We start from the raw sequence: 21893 nt of genomic DNA on the forward strand, positions 1-21893 counted from the left end.
CTGGCTCCACATTCTTTCCCACTGCTTTTTCTAAAGACCTGGGAACAGATGGGAGGGTCTGAGCTGAGCTCGGGTGGCCATTCCCCTCTTGCTCCCAGAGGCTGAGCCCGGCTGTGTCCCAAAAGACACAGAAGTTGCTTCCCAGTTGCTGAAATTTCTGTGAATTTGGAATTGGGCTGGGCCAGATCCATTCTGGGAAGCTCCGAATCTTCTGGGAGGGAACAGTTGAGAGGAAAAAGGGTGGAAGGGGAGGGGCCTATGGTAAAACAACATTTCTTTTCACTTCCTCTTTGGGACTTCAGAATTGGTCTGTCCTCCCCCGGGGTGGAATCGGCCAGGCCTCGAGAGAAGTCTGGGACTGCCACGCCGGTGCTGCCAGGGCCACCGTGTGCCAGGAATTGATGCAGATCCCTTCAACCCGCCCCCTCCCTGCTGCCCGTAGTGACCGAGCCGAGTGTGTGCCCTGCCCCCCTTTGGGCGACATGCTACTGTGGACAGCTCTGCTCTTCTTGGGTGAGTCTGGGTCCCCAGAGGCAGGGGCACTTTCCTACCTCAGCTGCTGCCACCCTGGTTGGGCAGAGGTCGGGCGAGGATGAGGGGTGGCATGGGAAGCACATCAAGGAAACGAGGAGGGTGAAGGCCCGCTGATGAAGAGCAAACTCGGACAACCCGGCTGGCCTTGGCAAACAAGAACACTGGCAGTTTTGGTCGTTGTTTTTAGTGTCTTTTGCCCAGGATCCCGGGGCAGTCAGGTCACTGGTGCTCTGCCACTCACTACACCCGAAAAGTCCAGTGACCTAGATTTGAGTGACTAATGAGTGGCCAGCACGTTTCCCTTCCTTAGAAATTTGTGTTTCCCAGGGACCAGATCTCAGGCGGGAGGGCTAAGGCTGTCTGAGACAAGGGGTAGGGAGGAAGCAATAGCCATTCTCTGTGCCCCTGAAACCACTTCAGGCAGCAGAAGCCTCTTCTGTTCATGTGTCAGATTTCCCTGGGAAGGAGCACAAGAGGGTCTGGGTTATCCAGGGAACAGGGGCTCAGAGAACACCCGACCTGGACAATTCTGGAATCGCCCATCGTAGGACCAGAGAAACCACGCATGCCTCTTTGTACTGCACACACGCGTGGGGCTAGGTCCTGGGTCTGATCGTGGAGAAAGCCAGAGTCCTAGGCCAAGATGGAGAGCCGAAGACTGATGGTGCCGGCTGGGCAGAAGTCGGGGGAGACCAACTAGGGGAGCTCTATTGCCGGGATTGTCTCTCCAAGCTCAACTGCTAGAATTTCCAGCCTCAAATACACCTCAGGATGGCCCCAGACCCCGCAAGTCAGGGACTCTGACTGATAATGAAATCTGGGCATCTCTGGGAGCCCTCGGCCCTCAGTGCTGAGTGATACTGGGATAGGGGGTGGAGGTGAGAAAGAGAGAGTGTTCCCTCAGGAGCAGGATAAAATGGACTGAAGGGGCATAGCATGTTCAAAGGGCGCTGGGCGGTCTCCTTTTTCACAGGGGGAAGCTCAGGCCTGGAGAGGGGCTGTGCTTCTCTGCTGACAGTGCTACTGACGTGCAGGTCACCTGGGCGACACTTGATGTTTTCTCCCGTTTGCCCTTTTGCTAAGTCACCGAGGGTTTGGTCCATTTTTCCCGTTCTTCCTTGGGCCACCACATTTAGGTCTTCGTCACTCGATAACTCAACTTTTAGAACGGCCTCTGACCCCACCTCGAATCTCTTGTCTCCTCTACTCTGAATCCATGCTTTACACTGAGGCCATGACCTCTTCAAGTACAGCCACAGCTGAGTCACGGCACTTCAGAAACGCCTCCAGTGCTGCTCTACTGAATAAAGCCTCCCTTCTTTTTTTTTTCTTTGTTTTTTTAATGTGTATTTATTTTTGAGAGAGATAGAGACAGAGCACCCAGCAGGGGAGGGGCAGAGAGAGAGAGAGAGAGAGAGAGAGACACACGAATCCGAAGCAGGCCCCAGTCTCTAGGCTGTCAGCACAGCGCCTGACGCGGGGCTCAAACCCACCAACGGTGAGATCATGACCTGAGCCCAAGTCGGACGCCCAAGCGACTGAGCCACCCAGGCGCCCCAGTAAAGCCCCAATTCTACCCTCTTAACCATGTTCCCATTGCCCCAAGTGGATCTTCCTCTACAGCCAGGCAATGTGTACGTTGCGTTTCCTGCAGAATTTCTACAGATTCCACAAACTGCCCTGTTGAAACATTAAATAAATGCTATGTACAGGCCCTGTTCTACGACTTGGGGATTTACCAATGAATAAGACAGACGGCCTTCCTGACCTAAAGCACGCGGTCTTTGTCTCCCTTACAATGATTCTACCGAGGGTGTGTTCCCTACCATTTGTTGAGTGTGGAATGAATAAATGGCCGGTGGCTTCTCTCTGCTCTTCTCATCTTTTTCTTGTTTCTCCTCTTCCCCTCCTCGTAGGCTCTACTTCTTTATCTGCTCTCCTGTCCCGCACTGTCCCTCTCGCCAGTCCCACGCTGTTTTTTAGCTCTCACCTCTACGTCAACAGCTTCCAGACCTATCCCTCTTGTTTGCATCAACTGCAATTGCGTGTTTCCACCTGCCGGTTGGACGCCTCCACGTTGATATGGCAGCTCAGAAACAAAACATACTCAAACTCAACTTAACATCTTCGCCTTACGAATGCACACCTCCTCCTCCTAACACATAGACCTGTGTGAGCGGGAGTAACTTTCTCCTAGCCATCCGCTTACATTACCACCGTCCCCAGTTCTGCCTCTTAAATTTCTCTCGTGTGTGTATCTTCTTCACTTCCCATTGTCAGTACGACCGTGGCCCCTCTTATTTCCCACCTAGACTCATTCAATACGCGATTTCCAGAGCCTTGGCCAATACAATTGATACAGCTACTGCCCTCTTTGAGCTTACATTCTCCTGGGAGATATAAACAACAAGTAAGCAAACACAGAGGCGTAAATATAAATTGGAAAGGGCCGTGAAGATGTAAACAGGAGACTCTTATAAGAGAAATCCTTGTGGGGAAGAAGAGAGGGCGGCCCACTTAAACAGGATGACAGGGAAAGTATTTTCTGAGGAGGTGACCTTGAGCGGAGACTTTGAGCATAGCAAGGATCTAGCCATTGGAAGAGAAAAAGGAAGTAGGTCTAGAGGAGAGGGATGAGCTTACACAAAAGCCCCAAGTGTCAGGAATCTAAAAAGGAGCTCAGTGAGTAGGGGAAGAGGGCCTCAAGATGGGAGGGGAGAGGGGAGCAGAGCCCTCGCCCTGTGTGGCCTCATAAAGATGTACACTTCATTTCAAGAGCAAAGGAAGGCCCTTGAAGGCTTGCAAGCAGGGGAGTGATGTTATACGATCTGATACTTTTATTATTATTTTTTAATGTTTATTTATTTTTGAGAGAGAGAGAAAGAGAGCACGAGCAGGGGAGGGGCGGAGAGAGAGGGAGACACAGAATCGGAAGCAGGCTCCAGGCTCCGAGCTGTCAGCCCAGAGCCCGACACGGGGCTCGAACCCACGGACCGCGAGAGCATGACCTGAGCCGAAGTCGGACGCTTAACCCACTGAGCCACCCAGGCGCCCCTGATGTGATATTTTAAAAATAACTCCGGCCTTTCTGTGGGAAGTGGATTGTAGGGGGACACAGGAGTGAGGAGAGGAGTTAGGAGGTGGAAAAAAGCTGGTGGTGACCTAAACCTGCACGGCAGTCACGGGCACGGAGTGAAGCTGACAGACTCCAGGCCTAAGCGGGAAGCAGAATCAAGATTCACTGATGTGAAAGGGGGTGGGGGGCTTGGGAGAAGGAGGGGAACAGAGGTGAGTTGCAGTTTCCAGGCTTGGCTAACCGGGTAGATAGTGAAGACGGACACTTTCGCGGGGGAAGAACGGGAGAGAGACGTTAGAGCGAACCGGCAACGGCAGAGTCCCAACTGCGGCGAACGAAACAGTGAATGGAAGGAGTAGAGACGAGGGTGGCCCACGGGGAAAAAAACATTTTTGAGAAATCTGGCTCTGAAAGGGAGCAGAGCAACGCTTTTAGAATTGCATGTGGGATCAAGCGAGAAGCTTTTTTTTTTTTTTTCTTTTAATGAAAAATCCTGGGATATGTTTACGTTGACGGGCCAGACCCGGCTGAGAAGGAGAAACTGATGATGCAGAAGAGGATGGGAGTAACAGAGAGAGGGAAATGCTCGCCAGGGTGACAGAGATGACAACACAGCCTGGAGACGGACCAGGGAGAGACGCAGGGAGGCTTTGCCCAGAGAACAGGGAGAAAGGATGTTGGGCAGAGGTGCAGACCGAGCTGGGGGAAGGCGTGAGGTTTCCTACCAGCTTTTGTTTTCTGTGAATTACGGAGGAAGGAGTAGGGCTTTAGGAGAGAAGGGTTCCAAGGCAGAGGGCAGGGAAGTTTTGGCAGCGAGAAAGGATGAGTGTTACTGGGCAGCAGAGCAAATTTACTGGAGAAAATTGTCAGAGGGGCGCCTGGGTGGCTCAGTTGGTTAAGCGCCCTACTTTGGCTCAGGTGGTGATCTCGCGGTTCATGGAGTTCATGGGTTCGAGCCCCGCGTCAGGCTCTGTGCCGACAGCTCAGAGCCTGGAGCCTGCTTCAATTCTGTGTCTCTCTCTCTCTGCCCCTCCCCTGCGCAGGCTCTGTCTCTGTCTCTCTCAAAAATAAATAAACATTAAAAAAGAAAATTAAAAAAAAATTTTCAGAATGACAGTTCAGTGTCCTTTTGAATATGGTGACCGCAAATTTTTTTTTTTATTTAAATTTTTTTTTTCAACGTTTATTTATTTTTGGGACAGAGAGAGACAGAGCATGAACGGGGGAGGGGCAGAGAGAGAGGGAGACACAGAATCGGAAACAGGCTCCAGGCTCCGAGCCATCAGCCCAGAGCCCGACGCGGGGCTCGAACTCACGGACCGCGAGATCGTGACCTGGCTGAAGTCGGACGCTCAACCGACTGCGCCACCCAGGCGCCCCTAGTGACCGCGAATTTATAGAAACATCCATCTGCCTGCTTGTGTAGGTGATTTTAGTAACACACAGCTGAACCAGTAAAGACAGGGACAATACAGAGACAGCCAAGGGTAAGGAAGTTAAGGGGATTCGCATAGGGGGCTTTTTTTTTTTTTTTTTTTTTTGAGGGGATGCTTTGTAAAGATGAATCATCAGATCTAAACTCCAGGCTGATCTTTGCTTTTCTCTCTTACAGGTCCAGTCATTGGGACACCTGGTAAGTGCTCCCCCCACATCCTCTCCCTCCCCCAGCCACCTTCTTCCTCGACTCCCAGCACCCCATCTGGAGGTGCCCTGATTGCACCAGTAACCCCATACTGAAGTGGAGTCTCCCGGAAGATGCCCCGCCCCCTCCCCTCCTTTCTCTTTCCCCTTCTCCCAGGGAAGCAGGGGAGCCTTGGGGGCATAGGTGGCTTCAGCCCTTCCGGTTCCCTGCTGGTGAGCTGTCACAGATACCGTCACAGAACATAACTCGTCGTCTCTCTCGCACCTTCCTCTCCCCAAGTAAAATCAAGAGCCCAGACAATTTTAGTTTCAGCTGCACACAAAATCCCATCATCTGCCTGGGATGTCTCCGTGTGTTGATAAATTTTCCATTTTGGGTGTATCTGAGGGCTTCGGGGCCTGTTTCCCTGGATAGAAATAGGAGGAGAGACCCCTGGGTGCAGCTTGCTGAAGCAAACTCTGCAGGGCCTTCTTTCTCTCTGCCACTAAGCTCCCCAGGTCCCAGGCCCCCCGGGGGGGAGGCGGAGGTTCTCCCTGGAGCACTGAACCCAGGATCCCTAGACTGCCCCCCAACCCCAGCCTTTCTCTCTTTCTTTATCCTTTTGAGGCCACAGAGCCTCCACTGTACTTGGGTGAGGATAGGTCTAGTCTAAGGGATAAAGATTGACATCAGGTCAGAACGGAAACCTGATGTCTGCCTCATGCCTGACACTTTCACCAGATGCTCCCACGGTCTTCATCCAGCTCTGCAGAGAGTTTATCCACAGTGTTCACATGCCTCAGGTTACAGGGGAGGAAAGTGAGTTCCAAAAGGGCATGCATGTGTAGTGTGTGTGTGTGTGTGTGTGTGTGTGTGTGTGTGAAAGAGAGAGAGAGAGGAAGGAAGGAAGGAAGGAAGGAAGGAAGGAAGGAACAAAGAAACAAGGAAGAGAAAGAAAGAGAAGAAAGAAAGAGGAAAGAAAGAGAGTAAAGAAAGAGGAAAGAGAGGAAAGAAAGAAAAGAAAGAAAGAAAGAAAGAAGAAGGAAAGAAAGGAAAGAAACAGAAAGAAAGAAAGAAAGAAAGAGAAAGAAAAGAAGGAAAGAAAGAGGAAAGAAAGGAAAGGAAAGGAAAGGAAAGGAAAGGAAAGGAAAGGAAAGGAAAGACCTGCTTCGGATGGCCCCCCGTGAGATATACTTCCAGAATGTTTGCCTTGCCCCTTCTCCCTTTCTCTTACCTCTTGCCCTGTCTTTCTGAGGAACGGCGGCGACACTCTCTGAGGGGACCTGGCTTCCCAGGGGCCCCTGCGGTGGGGTGTACGAGTAAAAGGAGCTGCCTACATTTGCAGAACGGTTCTGGGCCGGGTTCCACGCTTGATGTCCCCAGCGGGACCTCAGGTGCTTGAAATTCGGGGCCCGCTTAGGCTCTTGGGGCCCCTTTTCCTCATGCGTCCCCTTCTCTCTGCCCCGGAGCAGGTCTCCCGAAGGCTGTGGTGGACCTGGAGCCCCCGTGGATCCTCGTGCTCCGGGAGGACAATGTGACTCTGAAGTGCCAGGGGGCCCACACAGCCGGGGACCACTCCATCCGGTGGTTCCATAATGGGAGCTCCATCCCCACGCAGGTCCGGCCCAACTACAGCTTTAAGGCCACCGAGAAGGATAGAGGGGAGTACGCGTGCCAGACGGACCAGACCAGCCTCAGTGACCCCGTGTATCTGGATGTGTTTTCCGGTCAGTGGAGGAAGGCCCCGGGGACGGTCCGGGAGGGCAAGGAGAGACGGAATCTGCTTACAGACGTTTTTTAGGGAAGCGAGGTGGCCTGTTTACTGGGAAGCATCGCCAGTGAGCTGTTTGAAGTTGTTTTCTCCACTCGTTTCCCTTTTCACCCACCCCCTTTGCTCGGTGTGTGTTCCTAAGAGATTCCTGATTGAGCGAGAACCTTACGAGGGCTACAAACAAGCAGCCCCGGGGTGTGAGAGAAGCAGAAGGAAATTCTGACTGCATAGAAACCCATTTTTGTAGCGGTCACGGAGCGCAGACGGACCACAGCTGCGTCCCTGGCCTGGACATTACCAGCCGTGTAAACACCGAGCTACGGTCTGCCCTCGGGCCTGTTTCCTCATCTGCTCCTGGGGGCTAATTATGCCTCCTTCCCCAGGTCCTGGTGGTACCAGCATTTCCCTGCCCCCTGCCCTCCAGGCAACTTGACCTGAAAATTGTGTTTTAACTATCTTTGCATTTCCAGCCCCTGACGGGGGCAGGCCTTAAAGGATGTTTGCTAAACAGAGGACCGGTTATACAAAGCTCCGGGCAAAACAGTAGTTTCTCCCCGAAGAAAAGCCATCAGGCAATTGAGATGCATACCCGTCACTGTCACTCTTCCTGTCGTCCCTTTCCCTCACCCGATTCCCGAATTTTCCTCAAAAGCACGGGGCCTGCTGCCCACCCCACCCCCACGGCCCACTCTCAGCCCAGCAGGAAGTGACAGGCCTGGAGGGAAAGCTCTGAGGACTGGCAGGGCCTTGACCTGTGTGTCCCTGTCCCTCCAGAAAGGGAAGGAGGTGAGAGCGTCCCCCTCAACCAAGTCCCCCCAGCCGCCCCCCCTCCCCCAGAGTGCATCCGCAGCCAGCCATTGGAGCAGGGAGGGGCTGTGTGCGCCTTCTCTGCGAGGCTTCCAGAAGATTGCAGAGGACTTTCGTTCCCAGATTGACAGAAAGGCCCTTGGATTACCCGAAGAACATATGGGGGCCGCGAACATGAAACTGGGCCCTGCTCTCAAGATCTGCCCCAAGACCCATGAGCTCAAGGAGACCTCAGGTGGCCCGCTCGCAACCCAGCCTGAGGCGGACACTCCCCAGTATTCAGGTCCAAACCTGGAGCGAGCACAGACTTTGCAGGGAAGGAAGGGCCAGTCACCTAGACAGGGAAGAGATGTGCAGGAATCTGTTGCTGGGGCCACGTGGCAGCAGCTTTGGCTTTTTCTCTGGGCTCTACTTTATTATTATTACTTTTTTAAGTTTATTTTGAGAGAGAGAGAGAGAGAAACAGAGCACGTGAGCAGGAGAGGGGCAGAGAGAGACGTAGTAGGGAGAGAATCCCAAGCCGGTTCTGAGCTGTCAGCGCAGAACCCGACTCGACGCGGGGCAGGATCCCACAAACCGCGAGACCGTGACCTGAGCTGAAACCAAGAATCGGATGCTTCTCAGACTGAGCCACCCGGGCGCCCCTCTACTTTAGTTTTTAAAAGCTTGACAGTCTCAGCATTCCTGCCTACCCTCGTCCCATCTTCTGAAAGAGGCAGTCAGTCCAGGGGACCAGGGCCGCTTGGCCTCACCCTGGAGTGCAGTGTCCAGCCGGGGTCCCGGTTCTCCGAGAGGAGGAATCTGCAGAAGGGAAAGGGGAGGAAGTGGGTGGAACGTGTCTCCCCAGCAGGAGGGGTAGGCTTTTCTAGCTGGTGGGACCCAAGTGGCAGGATCTGGTGTCATCCTCTGCGCCCAGATTTCCCACTGTAGCTGGGGCACCCCTGGGTACTGAGTATCTCTTCCTGTAACCGCGGCAGGGTCACCAGCCAGTGTAGAGACTTGGTTGGCCTCATTCTGGTTGGGGCCAGCCCGCGCCTGGCTGTTGTCATTCTTCCCGCCCCCTCCACCCCTACCTCCCTCTAATTCTGCTCTCTTCTTCCACCTCTCTTTCCAATTCGTGCTCAGCTCTGTCCTCCGGCTTTGGAGAAAAGGAGTGGGGTGCCTGGTGGCTCAGTTGGTTGAGCATCCGACTTCGGCTCAGGTCATGATCTTCGTGGGTTCAAGCCCCACGTCGGCCTCTGTGCTGACAGCTTGGAGCCTGGAGCCTGCTTGGGATTCTGTGTCTCCGTCTCGCTCTGCCCCTTCCCTGCTCATGCTCTGTCTCTGTCTCTCTTTCTCTCTCTCCCTCTCAAAAATAAAAATTAAAGAAAGAAAAGAAAAGAAAAGAAAAGAAAAGAAAAGAAAAGAAAAGAAAAGAAAAGAAAAGAAGTACCTGGGCTGAGGTCAGGAGTACAAATATCCCTCATAGGCTCTGTTCCCTATACAACAAAATTACTAAATATTTTTTTCTTCCTCGGTAAAAGGATGAAAATTGGGGGGGAAGGGGTACGCAGCAGTCTAGTGCCCCGCCCATGACACTGCTGCCTTCAGGCAAAGACCCCGCTGAAGTAAAACTCCACGTTACCAACATACGTCAAATAAACTAATATTTGGTTCATGTCCATGATTTCGTACTCTCCCAGAAGACGCGTGTCGCTGCCGTGTCCCCTCACATGTTACCTCCTAGGTCAGACTGGATCTTTCCCATCGCTCCCCCAAGGAAGGGACCGCATCCTGGGGTCTTTTTTTTGGTGTTTTGTTTTTTCTTTTTTTAATGTTTATTTATTTTGAGAGAGAGAGACAGAGCATGAGCAGGAAAGGGGCAGAGAGAGAGGGAGACACAGACTCTGAAGCAGGCTCCAGGCTCTGAGCTGTCAGCACAGAGCCCGACGCGGGGCTCGAACTCACAGACTGTGGGATCATGACCTGAGCCGCAGTCGACAGCTTACCTGACTGAGCCACCCAGGCGCCCCCCCCCCCCCCCGCCTTTTTTGGGTGCGGTCTCTTGTATCCTTCTCACAAGGGCCTCCTGGGCAGGACGGGGCTGTAGCTGCCCTCTCTCAGGACAGGAAAGAGAAGACGGGCGTATCCTGAACACCTACTACGTGCCAGAAACTATCGTAGATGCGTGGTATTACGTCATCCATTCTCACAGCTGGGGAATCCACGGCCCAGAAGAGGCCCAAGATCGCCGAGCTCCCAAATGATGGAGCCAGCTTTGGAGACCAGGGCTGCTGGATTGCGGTCTCAAGCTCTTCCCTCCACACACCGTGTCCCACCAGTAAGGACAGGGTGGGTCTCAGAGTGGAGTCAAGACCTGCTGGGTCCTGGGGTCCCTTTGTGTCTTTCAGACTGGCTGGTGCTCCAGACCCCTAGCCTGGTGTTCCAGAAGGGGGACCCCATCGTGCTGAGGTGCCACAGCTGGAGGAACAAGCCTCTGTACAAGATCACGTTCTTCCAGAATGGAAAATCCAAGCAGTTTTCCCCCATGAATTCCACCTTCTCCATCCCACGGGCAAACCTCAGTCACAGCGGCGAGTACCATTGCACGGGACTGATAGGGAAGAGTCTGCAGGCGTCACAGCCCGTGGCCATCACCGTCCAAGGTGGGAACCCCATCAGGATGGAGAGAGGACTGGGGGCTGGACAGTCATGGCCGAGGTCCTACGGGCCTACTTGGAGGCCTGAGAAATGCCACAGCCGAAACAGCTGGGCTCTGAGGCAAAGGGGGGAGGAACGGGGGGGGGGCTTGATAAATATTGGCCAAGGGGCAGCAGTAGGGGCTACGGTTCAGAGCCTCAGCCTCAGGTCCCAGCTGAAAAGGCTGTGTGCCGCTGAAAATGCAGGCCCCTACTAAGGACAGCAATGGCACAGAGCTCCCTCACTGGTGCAGAGGTTCCTTGAGCTCCTGGACGTGCCCAAGAACTGAGGGTTTCGGTTCTTCTTAGTTCTCGCGGCATGTACATTGGCTCGCTCCCCAAGGCATGGCGTGTCCCCGACAGTTCAAGGTCTTGCTGGGTCCAGTGGTGGTGCTTTCCACCAAGGAAGGCTTCAGGCCCCCCTCCCTTCTCTCCCTGAAGCTGACAGGAGCCCTTCCCTCTGCCCCCACACAGGCCCTCGTGTGCCTCTAGGAGGCACCTGGTGTGGGGGAGGCACACATCCAGCCACAGCAACCCCATTCAGGGGAGGTGGGGGAGGAAGTGAGTGTAGCATCTGCAAGGGACCCAGACACAAAGCAGCTCCCGGGGAGAAGCACTGAGCACTGTGGGAGGTGGGAGAGTACCGCCTGTCCTGAAGTCTCTCCTCTTCAGGGTCCAGTTGGAGCGACTCCTCAGTGACGGTGATGATTGCGGTCGCGGTCGCTGGCATTGCTGCCGTGGCCATCCTTGCTGCCGTTGTGGCCTGGTTCCGCCACAGGCAAAAGCAGACTTCAGGTTTGTGGCTTCTCTTGGTTCCTCTTGTTATCAGTTCCTACTTGGCCAACGCCCTAACCCCAAACATTTCCAGAACCCTTCTCTTGGGGCTAAGAGAATCCTTATAATTCAGACATAGCCCCTTGTTTTGTTTTGTTTTTGTTTTTAGTTTATTTATTTATTTTGAGAGAGAGGGAGAGGAAGAGAGAGAGAGAGGGGGGCAGAGAGAGAGGGAGAGAGAGGATCCCAAGCAGGCTCCTTGCTGTCAGTGCAGAGCCCAATGCGGAGCTCGATCCCACGAACCGTGAGATCATGATGAGCGCTGAAATCAAGAGTCAGATGCTTAACCTCCTGAGCCACCCAGGTGCCCCCACAACCCACGTTTTATTCATTCATTCATTCATTCATTCATTCAACAAGGCTCGAACAAACTTGTGTTCGTGCACAGCACTGTGCTAGGCAGTGGAGGCTAAGTCCAATCTCCGCTCTCAAGGAGCTCACGGTGCAGTGGGAACGACAGATGTGGGAACGGCAGAAGTCCAAGTAAATCGTTATAACTGGGTGGGATGACAGCAATGGTGGAGAGTTGCAAAGGCTATGGGTTCAGAGGACACGAGAGCCCACACGATGCAGCACGCGGCGAGCCATCAGAGAAGCTTTTTCGCGACGCTGTGGCGCATGTAGTGACCCACGCACACGTGGTGGGGCCAGACCACCCGAGTTTAGATCTCGGCTCCACGGCTCCCCCGCTTTGTGAGCTTGGGTGAGTTATTCACCATCTCTGGGCCTCCGTGTCTTCATCTGGAAAGTGAGGACGCTAATCGAACCCACCTTGCAGGATTGTAGGAGGATAAACGAGGCTGAGCTCTCACGACAGCGCCGAGTGCCTAGCAAACAGCACGCAAGTAAGAGCCGTTGTCATTATGGAGGAGGCCGTACGTGAGGGGAGCAGTTAGCCAGGCCAAGTGGGCCGGAAGAGCATTCTAGACGTGGAAATGGGGAACACTGCAGCTGGGCTGGGACTTGAGGGAAGGGCAAGGAGGGCGCTGAAGGCAGTTGGAGGCATTGAGGCCATGAATTGCAAGGCACGAAGGAAGGAGGCGTGAGTCAGGCAGGCAAATGGACAAGGGCCGGGTCACGCAGACCGCGGAGGCCACATTAAAGAACGAAACTGTGTTCCAAAGAGGATGGCAAGACCACAGGAGGGAAGTAACCGTAACTCCTCGCTCACTTCCCCTCTGCACCACCCAGCACAGTTTGCCAGGCAGCCTTCCGTTCACTGATGGGCGCGCTGAAGATTCTGGGCCCTTGGAAACCAGTTCCTTCCCGCTTAGCACTAACGCAAAGGAGCTGAGAGAGGAGGGCAGGTGCCATAGAGATCTAATAGGCAAATCCTCGCCGTTCCTCACGTGGAAAAGCCGGCTTGCTGGAGAGAAAGTCGGAAGACACCCAGGGGAAGAAGGCGGAAAATGACTCGGAGCCATTGAGAGGAGGAAAGACTGTTACTAATACCTCGGAAAGCACTTTGCAAGCCTGCACCTCAGTCACTGATGACAAGCAAGTGCGGAGATGCAGAGAGAGACACTGAGTGGGAGAAAGTAGTGCTTTTTTAAAAGGCAGAACGAGCCTGAGAAAGATGCCTCGGAGGGGCCTTTCTGGCGGTCCCAGGAGACGCCACGGTTAACCCAAGCGCCCAACCTGTCTCTCTGGACCAGCCCTCTTACAGGCAGGGCCTGGGCAGGAGAGCCAGGGCGTGGGGAGGAGTCTCTGTGGGGGAGGGGTCTGTGTTGGTTCTAATCCATTCCTGCCCTGGGTCCTTGTCCCAGGACTCAGGCCCCAGCCCACAGTCCTACTAACCTTCTATGTGCACCCCCCCTCCCCCATGGCTCTCCTAGGATACCCTGAGCACAGGGAAATGGGAGAGACCCTCCCTGAGGAACCAGGTGAGTGCAGCTCCCCGCCTGGGGGCCTGAGGTGCCCTGCCTGGGGCTGCCAGGTGGATTGGAGTCAGCAGGAAGCGGCTTGTGTGAGTTCAGCTGGGAGCACAGGAGAGGGAGGGGGCGGTGGGAGGAGGACAGGGGCTCAAATCGCTTGGTCAGTTCTGAGACTAACTCCTGGGCCTCAAGAGGACCTCACTGGGGATGAGGGGCAGAAGACCACCTGTCCCAGATAGAGAGGGGAGGGCCGTGTCCGAATTTCGGAGCCAGGAACGCTGGGAACGTTTCCAGAGCAGGAAATAAGAGATATCTGGGCCTTTCTGCGGGGGTTGGCCAAGCTGGCATGGGACAGAGGTTAGAAGTGGTAAGACTGAGACAAACAGGATTGAGAGGAAACGAGGGGGAGACCTAGGGAATACTCCCAGGACATGGTGAGGAGTCTCTGGGAGTGATGGGGTAAGGGTGGGGCATCAGGAGGAGATCTGGGCTTGAGAAAGTTCTAGAGGACTGGGTGCATTCATCAGTGAGCTTCACTTGTGGGCAAAGCTTGGTTCTGATGCCCACTTGAGTAAGTTTATTAAACATGGACGTGGTCCTAGCTCTGTCATCATCATCAGGTGGAATCTTGAATGTTCCCCACCATGGGGGTGCAGGGACCTCCCTGAGGACAGGAGTGGAGTGGCCTGGATGACCTCGAAGCCCTTGCAGGCCTGACACTCTGAGAGTCAGTGACCATTCAACCCCCGGCTGAGGTAGGAACAGGAGTATTCCAGGTGACCTCCTGACTGTAGTTTAGCTGGAGCACAAGGGAACCCAAGACATTCTCGAGGGGCTCCCCAGCAGCAGCAAGAGAAGAACAGGAGGCCCTCGAGGACTCTGGGTCAGACGGCAGGAGTGTGACTCAGAAAAGAACCAACAGATTCGAGAGCTTGAGCAAAATGGCGTTCGTCCCGCTGTGCTTTGAGCAAGGCCCTTGCGTTCTTGGCCAGGTCACGCAGGGACGCGGGGCCTGAGCCCACACCAGGCCAAAGCAGATGTAGAATAAAGCCCCAGCACAACTGGGAAGAGCCACCTGGAGGTTTGGCTCCGTCCATACTGGCATAAATACATTCCACAAGTATTTATTTCACAGCCAGGCACTGGGGCTGGTTGTTTCCCATCAGCTGGCGAGGTTGCTGGGATTATTGAGAAATGTATTGGAAGGAGAATTGGGGAAGAGGTTTGCCCCAGAATTTGCAGCATGGCGAACAGAGACTCTTTGTGTTCAGAGGGGGAGTGGAGACACTAAACGTATTGTCCCAGACCCTCCAGCCCCTTCCTGAGGAATGCTGCTTCGCAGATACTGAGGCCACTTCCCGCCCTGGCGAAGTGAGCTTTTTGGCAAAACACATGTGGGAATTTGGTGTGTTTTAGCGATTTACCGGGGAGCCCACTGGCCTGATTTGCTTGCTTCCCTCTTTCCCTCCCTCGCTTTCACCGTTGCGCTTTCTTTCCTTTTAACGTCAGGGAGCGTCACCTTCTTCTGAGAGTTCCCAGCAAGATGCAGGGCATCTGGCCGATGCCCAGACGCCCCCCCCACCCCCACCCCCGGTCTCCTGGGGTTGGCAAAAAATCTGGACTTGACTTCCCTGTGATACTGAACAGCTCCCAGCTCTTCCCCGGTTCTCAGACCCCCCCCAAGCTGGCCAGTTTGCCTCTAGAAAAAGTCAGCCACTCTCTGAAACGCACGCAGCACAGACCGCCGCCTTCTGCCAGCTTGGCCAGGGTGGGGAGCCTGGGTGGTGAACGGAGCTCTTGGCCTACAGGTCCTTCTTGCAGGTCTGGTTCGGGCTTTGTCTTTGCAGCCTCTGCGGCAGGGTGGTAGGTCCTCTTCTGCAACAGCGCCCCGGGTTGATCTCTGTTCTTGTTGCCCACAGCCAATCTCACGGATGCTGAAGATGCAGCCAAAGTTGAGGTGAGCCGTCCCAGCCATCTCCTTCTCCCCGCTCTTCTGCTGCCTTCATCCCTGTGACTCTCCTTTCTGCTCTCTCTAGGCTGAGAATGCCATCACCTATTCACTTCTCTTGCACCCGGAAGCCATAGAGGAAGAAGCAGAGGACCCGGATTACGAGAACCGCATTTAATCTCCATTGTCTTGCCTGAGATCCGGGGGAGGAGGATCAGAGGGGCCAGAATCAGAGAATCAGAATTCTTGCCTGGCCTGAACTCCCCTTGGGGAGGACAAGAGGATGCTGCGGTTCCAAAGAAGGAGAAGGACTCTTCCAGAGCGACCTGTGTGAATCCTGAAGCTCCCTGTCCTCAAAGACAGTACGGCCCCAGACAGCTGACTGTAGTGAGTCCTTCTGCGTCTCTGTCCTTCTCACCATCGAGACTCTTCTGCATACATCCACACAGCAGATAGAAAATTACATTTATTAAGAGATTGTAGCAACATGGGAAATATTTATGTCACAGGCACATGAGAAACATTACGGAAGTATGTACAATTTCAGAAATGATGAAACAGACTACATTGGCCAACACATTAAAAGTGGTTGTTTCAGGGTCATGGCGTTAATTATGGGTGCTTTCCATTTTCCTTCCTTATTTTTCTACACGGACCGTGTGTTCCTTTTATAATAAAATACTATAAAAACAACTTTCCCTTTACCTTTTAAAGGCCGTATTGGTTGGAGTGTAGACAGATCTATTTCTTTCCAGCGATACAAATCTTGGGCAGGTGGTGATGGGAAGGAGGTGGAGGAGAGGGAAGATTTGGAGTATAGGGTGAATGTCCCACTTAAAACTGACTACTCTTGGGGCACCTGGGTGGCTCAGTCGGTTGAGCGTCCGACTTCGGCTCAGGTCATGATCTCACGGCTCGTGGGTTCGAGCCCCGCGTCGGGCTCTGTGCTGACAGCTCAGAGCCTGGAGCCTGCTTCTGATTCTGTGTCTCCCTCCCTGCCCCTAACCCACTTGCATTCTGTCTCTGTCTCTCTCAAAAATAAATAAACATTAAAAAAAAATTAAAAAAAACCTGACTACTCTCAGCAAACACGTCTTCTGGTTTCCATGTCTTCTTTCTTTTCCTCCGATGGCAAAGAAAACAATCGCTTTGTTTTGTAACACTTGTTCTCAGGAAGCCAAGCTTCAGATGAATCCTCAGGAGAGATTGCTGACTTCCTGCTGCTGAGGTCCTCCTATATTTACCAGCAGGACGTGACCCTCTTAGAGAAGCCATCCTGGCAGGTTCGAAACACGACTGACAGCTCCCCTGAGGGTTTGGTGGGTGCCCTTGGAGCGGCCTCATTTTCCTGGGACGCTAACACAGCCTCCTTGAACAGCATCCTTGCATTTGGGATTTAGCAGCTTCCTTCTCAGTATAGTTTCCATAGCTTTCTAGGATACATCTTATAGTCCCACAATCAGATTTCACACGCACATAGTGTTATAATAATAAGGAATAGTAATGCAATAACCTAATTACTAGGTTATTGAGGGCTTACTTTATGCCAGACTAGGTGCTTTAGAATTAGAGAGTTTCAGAGTATTAGCCATTCACATTTCTTCTTCCTGTTCACATGCTCATTTTTATGGGAATAATGTATATCTATTTATAAATTTCCTGGTAGCAACTTATTTCCAAAAGGAAATCAAGATTTGTATGTAAATTATTTTACTACACTAATATTCTTTGCATAAAATTAAAATACAGGTAAGCAAAAGAGATCATTAAAATCACCTATACGCCTAGTAACCGGAAACAGTCAATGCCGACATTCAAAGGGTGCCAATCCGTGTTCCCATCTGTAGCAATAGGTATATGTATTTTAAAAATCGGATCACATCGTATTGTTACATGTGCATAAGTGCACATAGACAGAAATTCATGCTCACTGTATAGCTCAAATAATACAGGAATATGTTAGGTAAAAGCAAATGCTCCCTTTAACCATCCCCATATTGTTCTCCTTTCTGTGAGTAACTGCTCTTGAACATGTGTGTATTTCTGAATTGTTTGGTATGCATCTAACACATATTTACGCTCTTTTTAAGACCGGAAGTGGGACCATATTTTACAGATGGTTATGCAGCTGGTTTATTTCGATTGACCGCATATTATGGAGTTCTTTCCATGGAACTTTTTTCTTTTTAAGGATTATATAGTGTTCCACAGTGCAAGTACTATACCACATTTTGTTTAGCCAACACTTTAAATGTTACCAATTTTTCATTGTTACATACAATGCTGCAATAAACAATGCTTGGGGGGGGATATTTTTGACTGCACGTGTGACTGTTTCTGAAAGATAAAGTCCTAAATGTAGCATCATTGGCTCAAAGATACTTTCACATTGTCTCTAAGAAAGCAGCCTCAGTGCCCCACCCCACCCCCTGGAGTATATTAGGGTGCCCAATTCCTGACGCCCTTGTCCATGGTGGGCATTTAAATTTTTACATTTGTGCCGATCTGATTATAATGGACTATGTTACTGTTCCCGACCCAGCATGAATTTCCCCCCAATTTTCGTAACAGACTGATTTTGCTTTGGCACGATTCTGCTGCCTCTGTCAGTCCATATGGGTAGGTAGGCTCACTGTATACCTATCGGATCCCGGAGGACAGCATGCACCCCAGCGGGTTGAGCAGGTGCCGTCTCCCTGGAAGTTAAATTCTGGAGATTAGGGGTGCCTGGGTGGCTCAGTGGGTGAAGCACCCGACTTTGGCTCAGGTCATGATCTCATGGTTTGTGGGTTTGAGCCCCTCGTTGGGCTCTGTGCTGACAGCTTAGAGCTTGGAGACTGCTTGGGATTCTCTCTCTCTCTCTCTCTCTCTCTTTCTCTCAAAAATAAATAAACATCAAAAAAATTTAATCTGGAATAGATTAGACCATGACGGAAGGCAGGTGAGGTTCATTCGTCCCAGTGACGCTGCCTGGATGAGACCAACTTCCTACATCCTCGAACCTGCCCTGTTTCTTGTACTTTCTAAGGTCAGTCATCTTCCCCTTAGGATAGGCAATTTAGGTTTGATAGATTTCTCCTATAATATCACATGGACTCGATACCCTTTTTTGGGATACATCTTTGACAAACTTTTGTTCCCTGTTATTATTGGTCTCATCAGGCTTTTCTATCTCCTTTGGAGTCAAGTTTGAAGAATCATCCATTTTACTGGTATGCGGCTGTACACATTTTCTTCTATTTTTTGGTAATAATTTATGTGTCTGTCCACATAAATCGTTCCCCCTCTCATACCTCGCTTTGGAGCTCTCTTTCTTTTATCAGCAAGATGATTTCAGCTGGAAATAACAGGAAAGCATGATTCAAATTGGCTTAAACAGTGAGGAAATGTATTATCTCACACAACAAAAAGTCTAGAGACAGGATGTCTCCAGTACATCAGGACTCTGGACCCAGTTTTCTGCAATTCTCTGGGCATGGCCCTTGGGCTAGCAGCAAGATGATTCTAGCAGCTCCGAGCATCAGACCCGAAATATAGAGAAAGAAAGGGACCAAGTACCTCTTCTATATGTCTCTTTCTTGAGTGTTGAACCTTTCTCCAGCGATCTTGCCATATCATATTGGTCAGGACGGGGTAACCTGCCCATTTCTAAGTCAATCACTAGAAAGGGGAATGAGATTGGCCACCATAACTTCCTCAGCTTACCCATTCTGAGGTGGAATGACTGTTGGGGAGGCAACCCCTTTGACCACTCTATCTGTTTTAATCAGACTTGCCAAAGGTTTGTCTGTCTTCTTAGTCCTGTCATAGATTTTGTCTTATTGATCAGGTCTTTGCCTTTTATTTCCTCATGCATTATTTCCTTCCTCCACTTTAGATTTACCTCATTATTCATTTATTTCTAAACTTCTCTTTTTTTTAATGTCTATTTGTTTTTCAGAGAGAGAGAGAGAGAGAGAGCGAGAGAGCAGTGCAGGGGCGGGGGGGGGGGGTGCAAGGGAATCTCAAGCAACCCCTGTGCTGACAGCAGAGAGCTCGATTCAGGGCTCCAACTCACAAATGAAGTCATGACCTGAGCCGAAGTCAGATGTTTAACCTACTGAGCCACCCCGGTGCCCCTAACCTTATGTTTTTACACAAACTCACAAAGGCTATCACTTTTCCTCTTATTGTTATCTTGGCCACATTCATTAGACTTTTGTATGTATTCCTGTCTTTGTTCCTTATTTCTAAATAATCTATAACTTCAGTTTCACTCCCTTCTTAACTCACGGTTGATATAGAAGCCTGTTTTATTTTCTTCGTGGTTTTCTTTCCAAGAGGAATAAGCATTATCTCCTTTGTTGTTATTTTCCACTTTCGCTGCACAGTGATGTGGCCTATGTGATTTTTTTCCCATGGAAATATCTTTAAATGTATGTGGGAAGACAATGCTTTCTTTCATTTTTCTTTATTTTCCTTTTTTTCTTTTTTGCTTTCTTTCATTTTTAAATGATTTTTTTTTTCAGTTAAAGGAACACACACATGATTTGAATTGTATAATAGAATTGCAACGCATGTAAGAAGATAGCTGTTTATTGGCCCTTTCCTCACACCCCTCAGCCCTGTTCCCCAGAGGCAGTTAAATAATAATAATTTTCAACAATTTTAGCTATGTCTTCTGTTACTTTACCTCGGTATGTAATATGCTGCTATTTCTTGATTTTTTTCAACATTAGATATTATCCATTTGAACTCCTACCATAGAATATGAAGATTGCTCTTATCAGACCATCATTAGTAACCTCCTCTTTCCTTAGCCACCGCTCCGATGCAGCTTTATCACAATTTATGGCTGCTGCTCGTTACTGAGACACACAGTGTTCGCTGATTACGTTTCCTTTCCCGAACAATCTTTTCCTCTCTAGAGATAATAGCTGCTTCATTTTTGTCATTTGGTTAGTTTTCTACGTGCCTATTATTAGCTTTCCCCCAAAGTTTTGAAAAACATTCTGAAGCCACTTAATACTATTTCCCACATGGGTAAAAGCACCAAGAAGTTTTTCGGTTTCTTTTTCTTCTTTCTTTCTTTCTTTCTTTATTTGATTTTCATCAGCAAAAAGTGTCCCCTGGGATCCACGGGTCTTTGGCACTAATTTGGATTGTCTGATCTCTAGGCCCCCTGCCATGCTGCTGTCCTGGGACTTCCCTGCATCTGTCTTTTGTGTTAAACCTCTTTTTTTTCCTGAATCTTATGTCTTCCTTTTTTTTTTTTTTTTTTTTTTTTCATTTACTTCCTTGCTTGGCTGAAGCACCTTCGCCAGGGCAAAGAAAAAGAGCGTCTGGGTGGTATGCCAGGTGCCAATGATGCCCCAGCTGTCGACCTATTGAGCTCACTTGAGTTCATCTGCACTTGCTACTGGGTTTAATTTCTCTTGAGCGTTTAACTTCGGTGGGGGAAAAATTAGTCTCCTGGAAACACCCACCCCTCCTTGGATGGAAGAGAGGCTCTAAGTGTCTAATTTCTCTTTGTGTAGACTTTCCAGCTAGCCTTTTATTTTCAAAATCATTCCTGATCTATATATTGTGTTGTACCTAATTCCTCCTATTCCTGAACCTTTCAGGAAAATCATCTTGCTTCTCATTGGTATTTTCCTCATTAGGGAAATAAACTCGATTCCCTACAACCCAATTTTCTTTTTTTTTTTTTTCAATATATGAAATTTATTGTCAAATTGGTTTCCATACAACACCCAGTGCTCATCCCAAAAGGTGCCCTCCTTAATACCCATCACCCACCCTCCCCTCCCTCCCTCCCACCCCCCATCAACCCTCAGTTTGTTCTCAGTTTTTAAGAGTCTCTTATGCTTTGGCTCTCTCCCACTCTAACCTCTTTTTTTTTTTTTCCTTCCCCTCCCCCATGGGTTTCTGTTAAGTTTCTCAGGATCCACATAAGAGTGAAACCATATGGTATCTGTCTTTCTCTGTATGGCTTATTTCACTTAGCCTCACACTCTCCAGTCTACAACCCAATTTTCTATAACAACAGGACCAAGATTAGTGGTCATCACTTTACTTCATAGATATTAAACAAAACATTGTTGTTTAATGGTTGAATATTAGAGATATCTTCATACTTAAAAAAATTTTTTTTAACATTTATTCAATTTTTTTTTTTTTTTTTTGAGAGAGAGACAAAGTGCAAGCAGGGGTGGGGCAGAGAGAGAGGGAGACACAGAATCCGAAGCAGGCTCCAGGCTCTGAGCTGTCAGCACAGCGGAGCTCGAACTGACAAACCATGAGATCATGACTTGAGCCGAAGTCAGATGCTTCGCTGAGTCACCCAGGTGCCCCTAGACATCCTCATACTTCAGTTTATCTTAATCAGACTAGTCAAAGGCCTATGGCTTTTGCAGAATTAACTTTTGATATTTTGATCAAGTCTTCTGTCTTGTTTCTTCTACCTTGCACACTATAGTCTCTTCTTTTTTAGTCTGAATTTTTAGTCTTAATAATATCCCCTTTCTTATTTCTAATACTTTTATATTTTTAAATACCAAGGAATATATATATTTTCGAAATCATCTAAGATATTTACCCCACTAATGTATTCTGCTTGCTGTACTCCTGTGTCCGCTTGAACTAAAAATTCCTTATTTCTCGTCTTTTATTTTTGCAAAAAGCATAATTTTGACAGAGTTTAATTTATAGTTTATACTACACATAATATACATATAACTTATGCTATAAATTATGTTTATACTATGGTTT

At 50.2% G+C, this 21893-nt stretch overlaps 1 protein-coding gene across 6 annotated transcripts; it reads left to right on the forward strand.

The window, feature by feature from the left end:
- Positions 1-302: 302 nt before the first annotated feature.
- On the forward strand, positions 303-15836 carry FCGR2B (Fc gamma receptor IIb). 6 transcript variants are annotated; one of them, XR_006961538.1, is made up of 8 exons: positions 303-513; positions 5223-5243; positions 6704-6958; positions 10200-10454; positions 11160-11282; positions 13157-13950; positions 15115-15152; positions 15232-15281. XR_006961538.1 is itself a non-coding variant. In XM_047076491.1 (8 exons), the coding sequence occupies exons 1-8, from the start codon at positions 402-404 to the stop codon at positions 15278-15280; spliced, it is 984 nt and encodes a 327-aa protein (XP_046932447.1). In that variant the 5' UTR covers positions 303-401; the 3' UTR covers positions 15281-15836. The 6 variants fall into 6 exon arrangements, 4 of the variants coding, with proteins under 4 accessions (XP_046932447.1, XP_046932448.1, XP_046932449.1 ...); XM_047076491.1 differs by having other exon boundaries at positions 13157-13287; positions 15232-15836; XM_047076492.1 differs by having other exon boundaries at positions 13157-13204; positions 15232-15836.
- The last annotated feature ends 6057 nt before the right edge of the window (positions 15837-21893 follow it).

The sequence above is a fragment of the Lynx rufus genome, unplaced genomic scaffold (genome assembly GCF_022079265.1).
Source record: "Lynx rufus isolate CCGP_SWC_20201006 ecotype Redwood Valley unplaced genomic scaffold, mLynRuf1.p SCAF_15, whole genome shotgun sequence".
Lineage (NCBI taxonomy): Eukaryota > Metazoa > Chordata > Mammalia > Carnivora > Felidae > Lynx > Lynx rufus.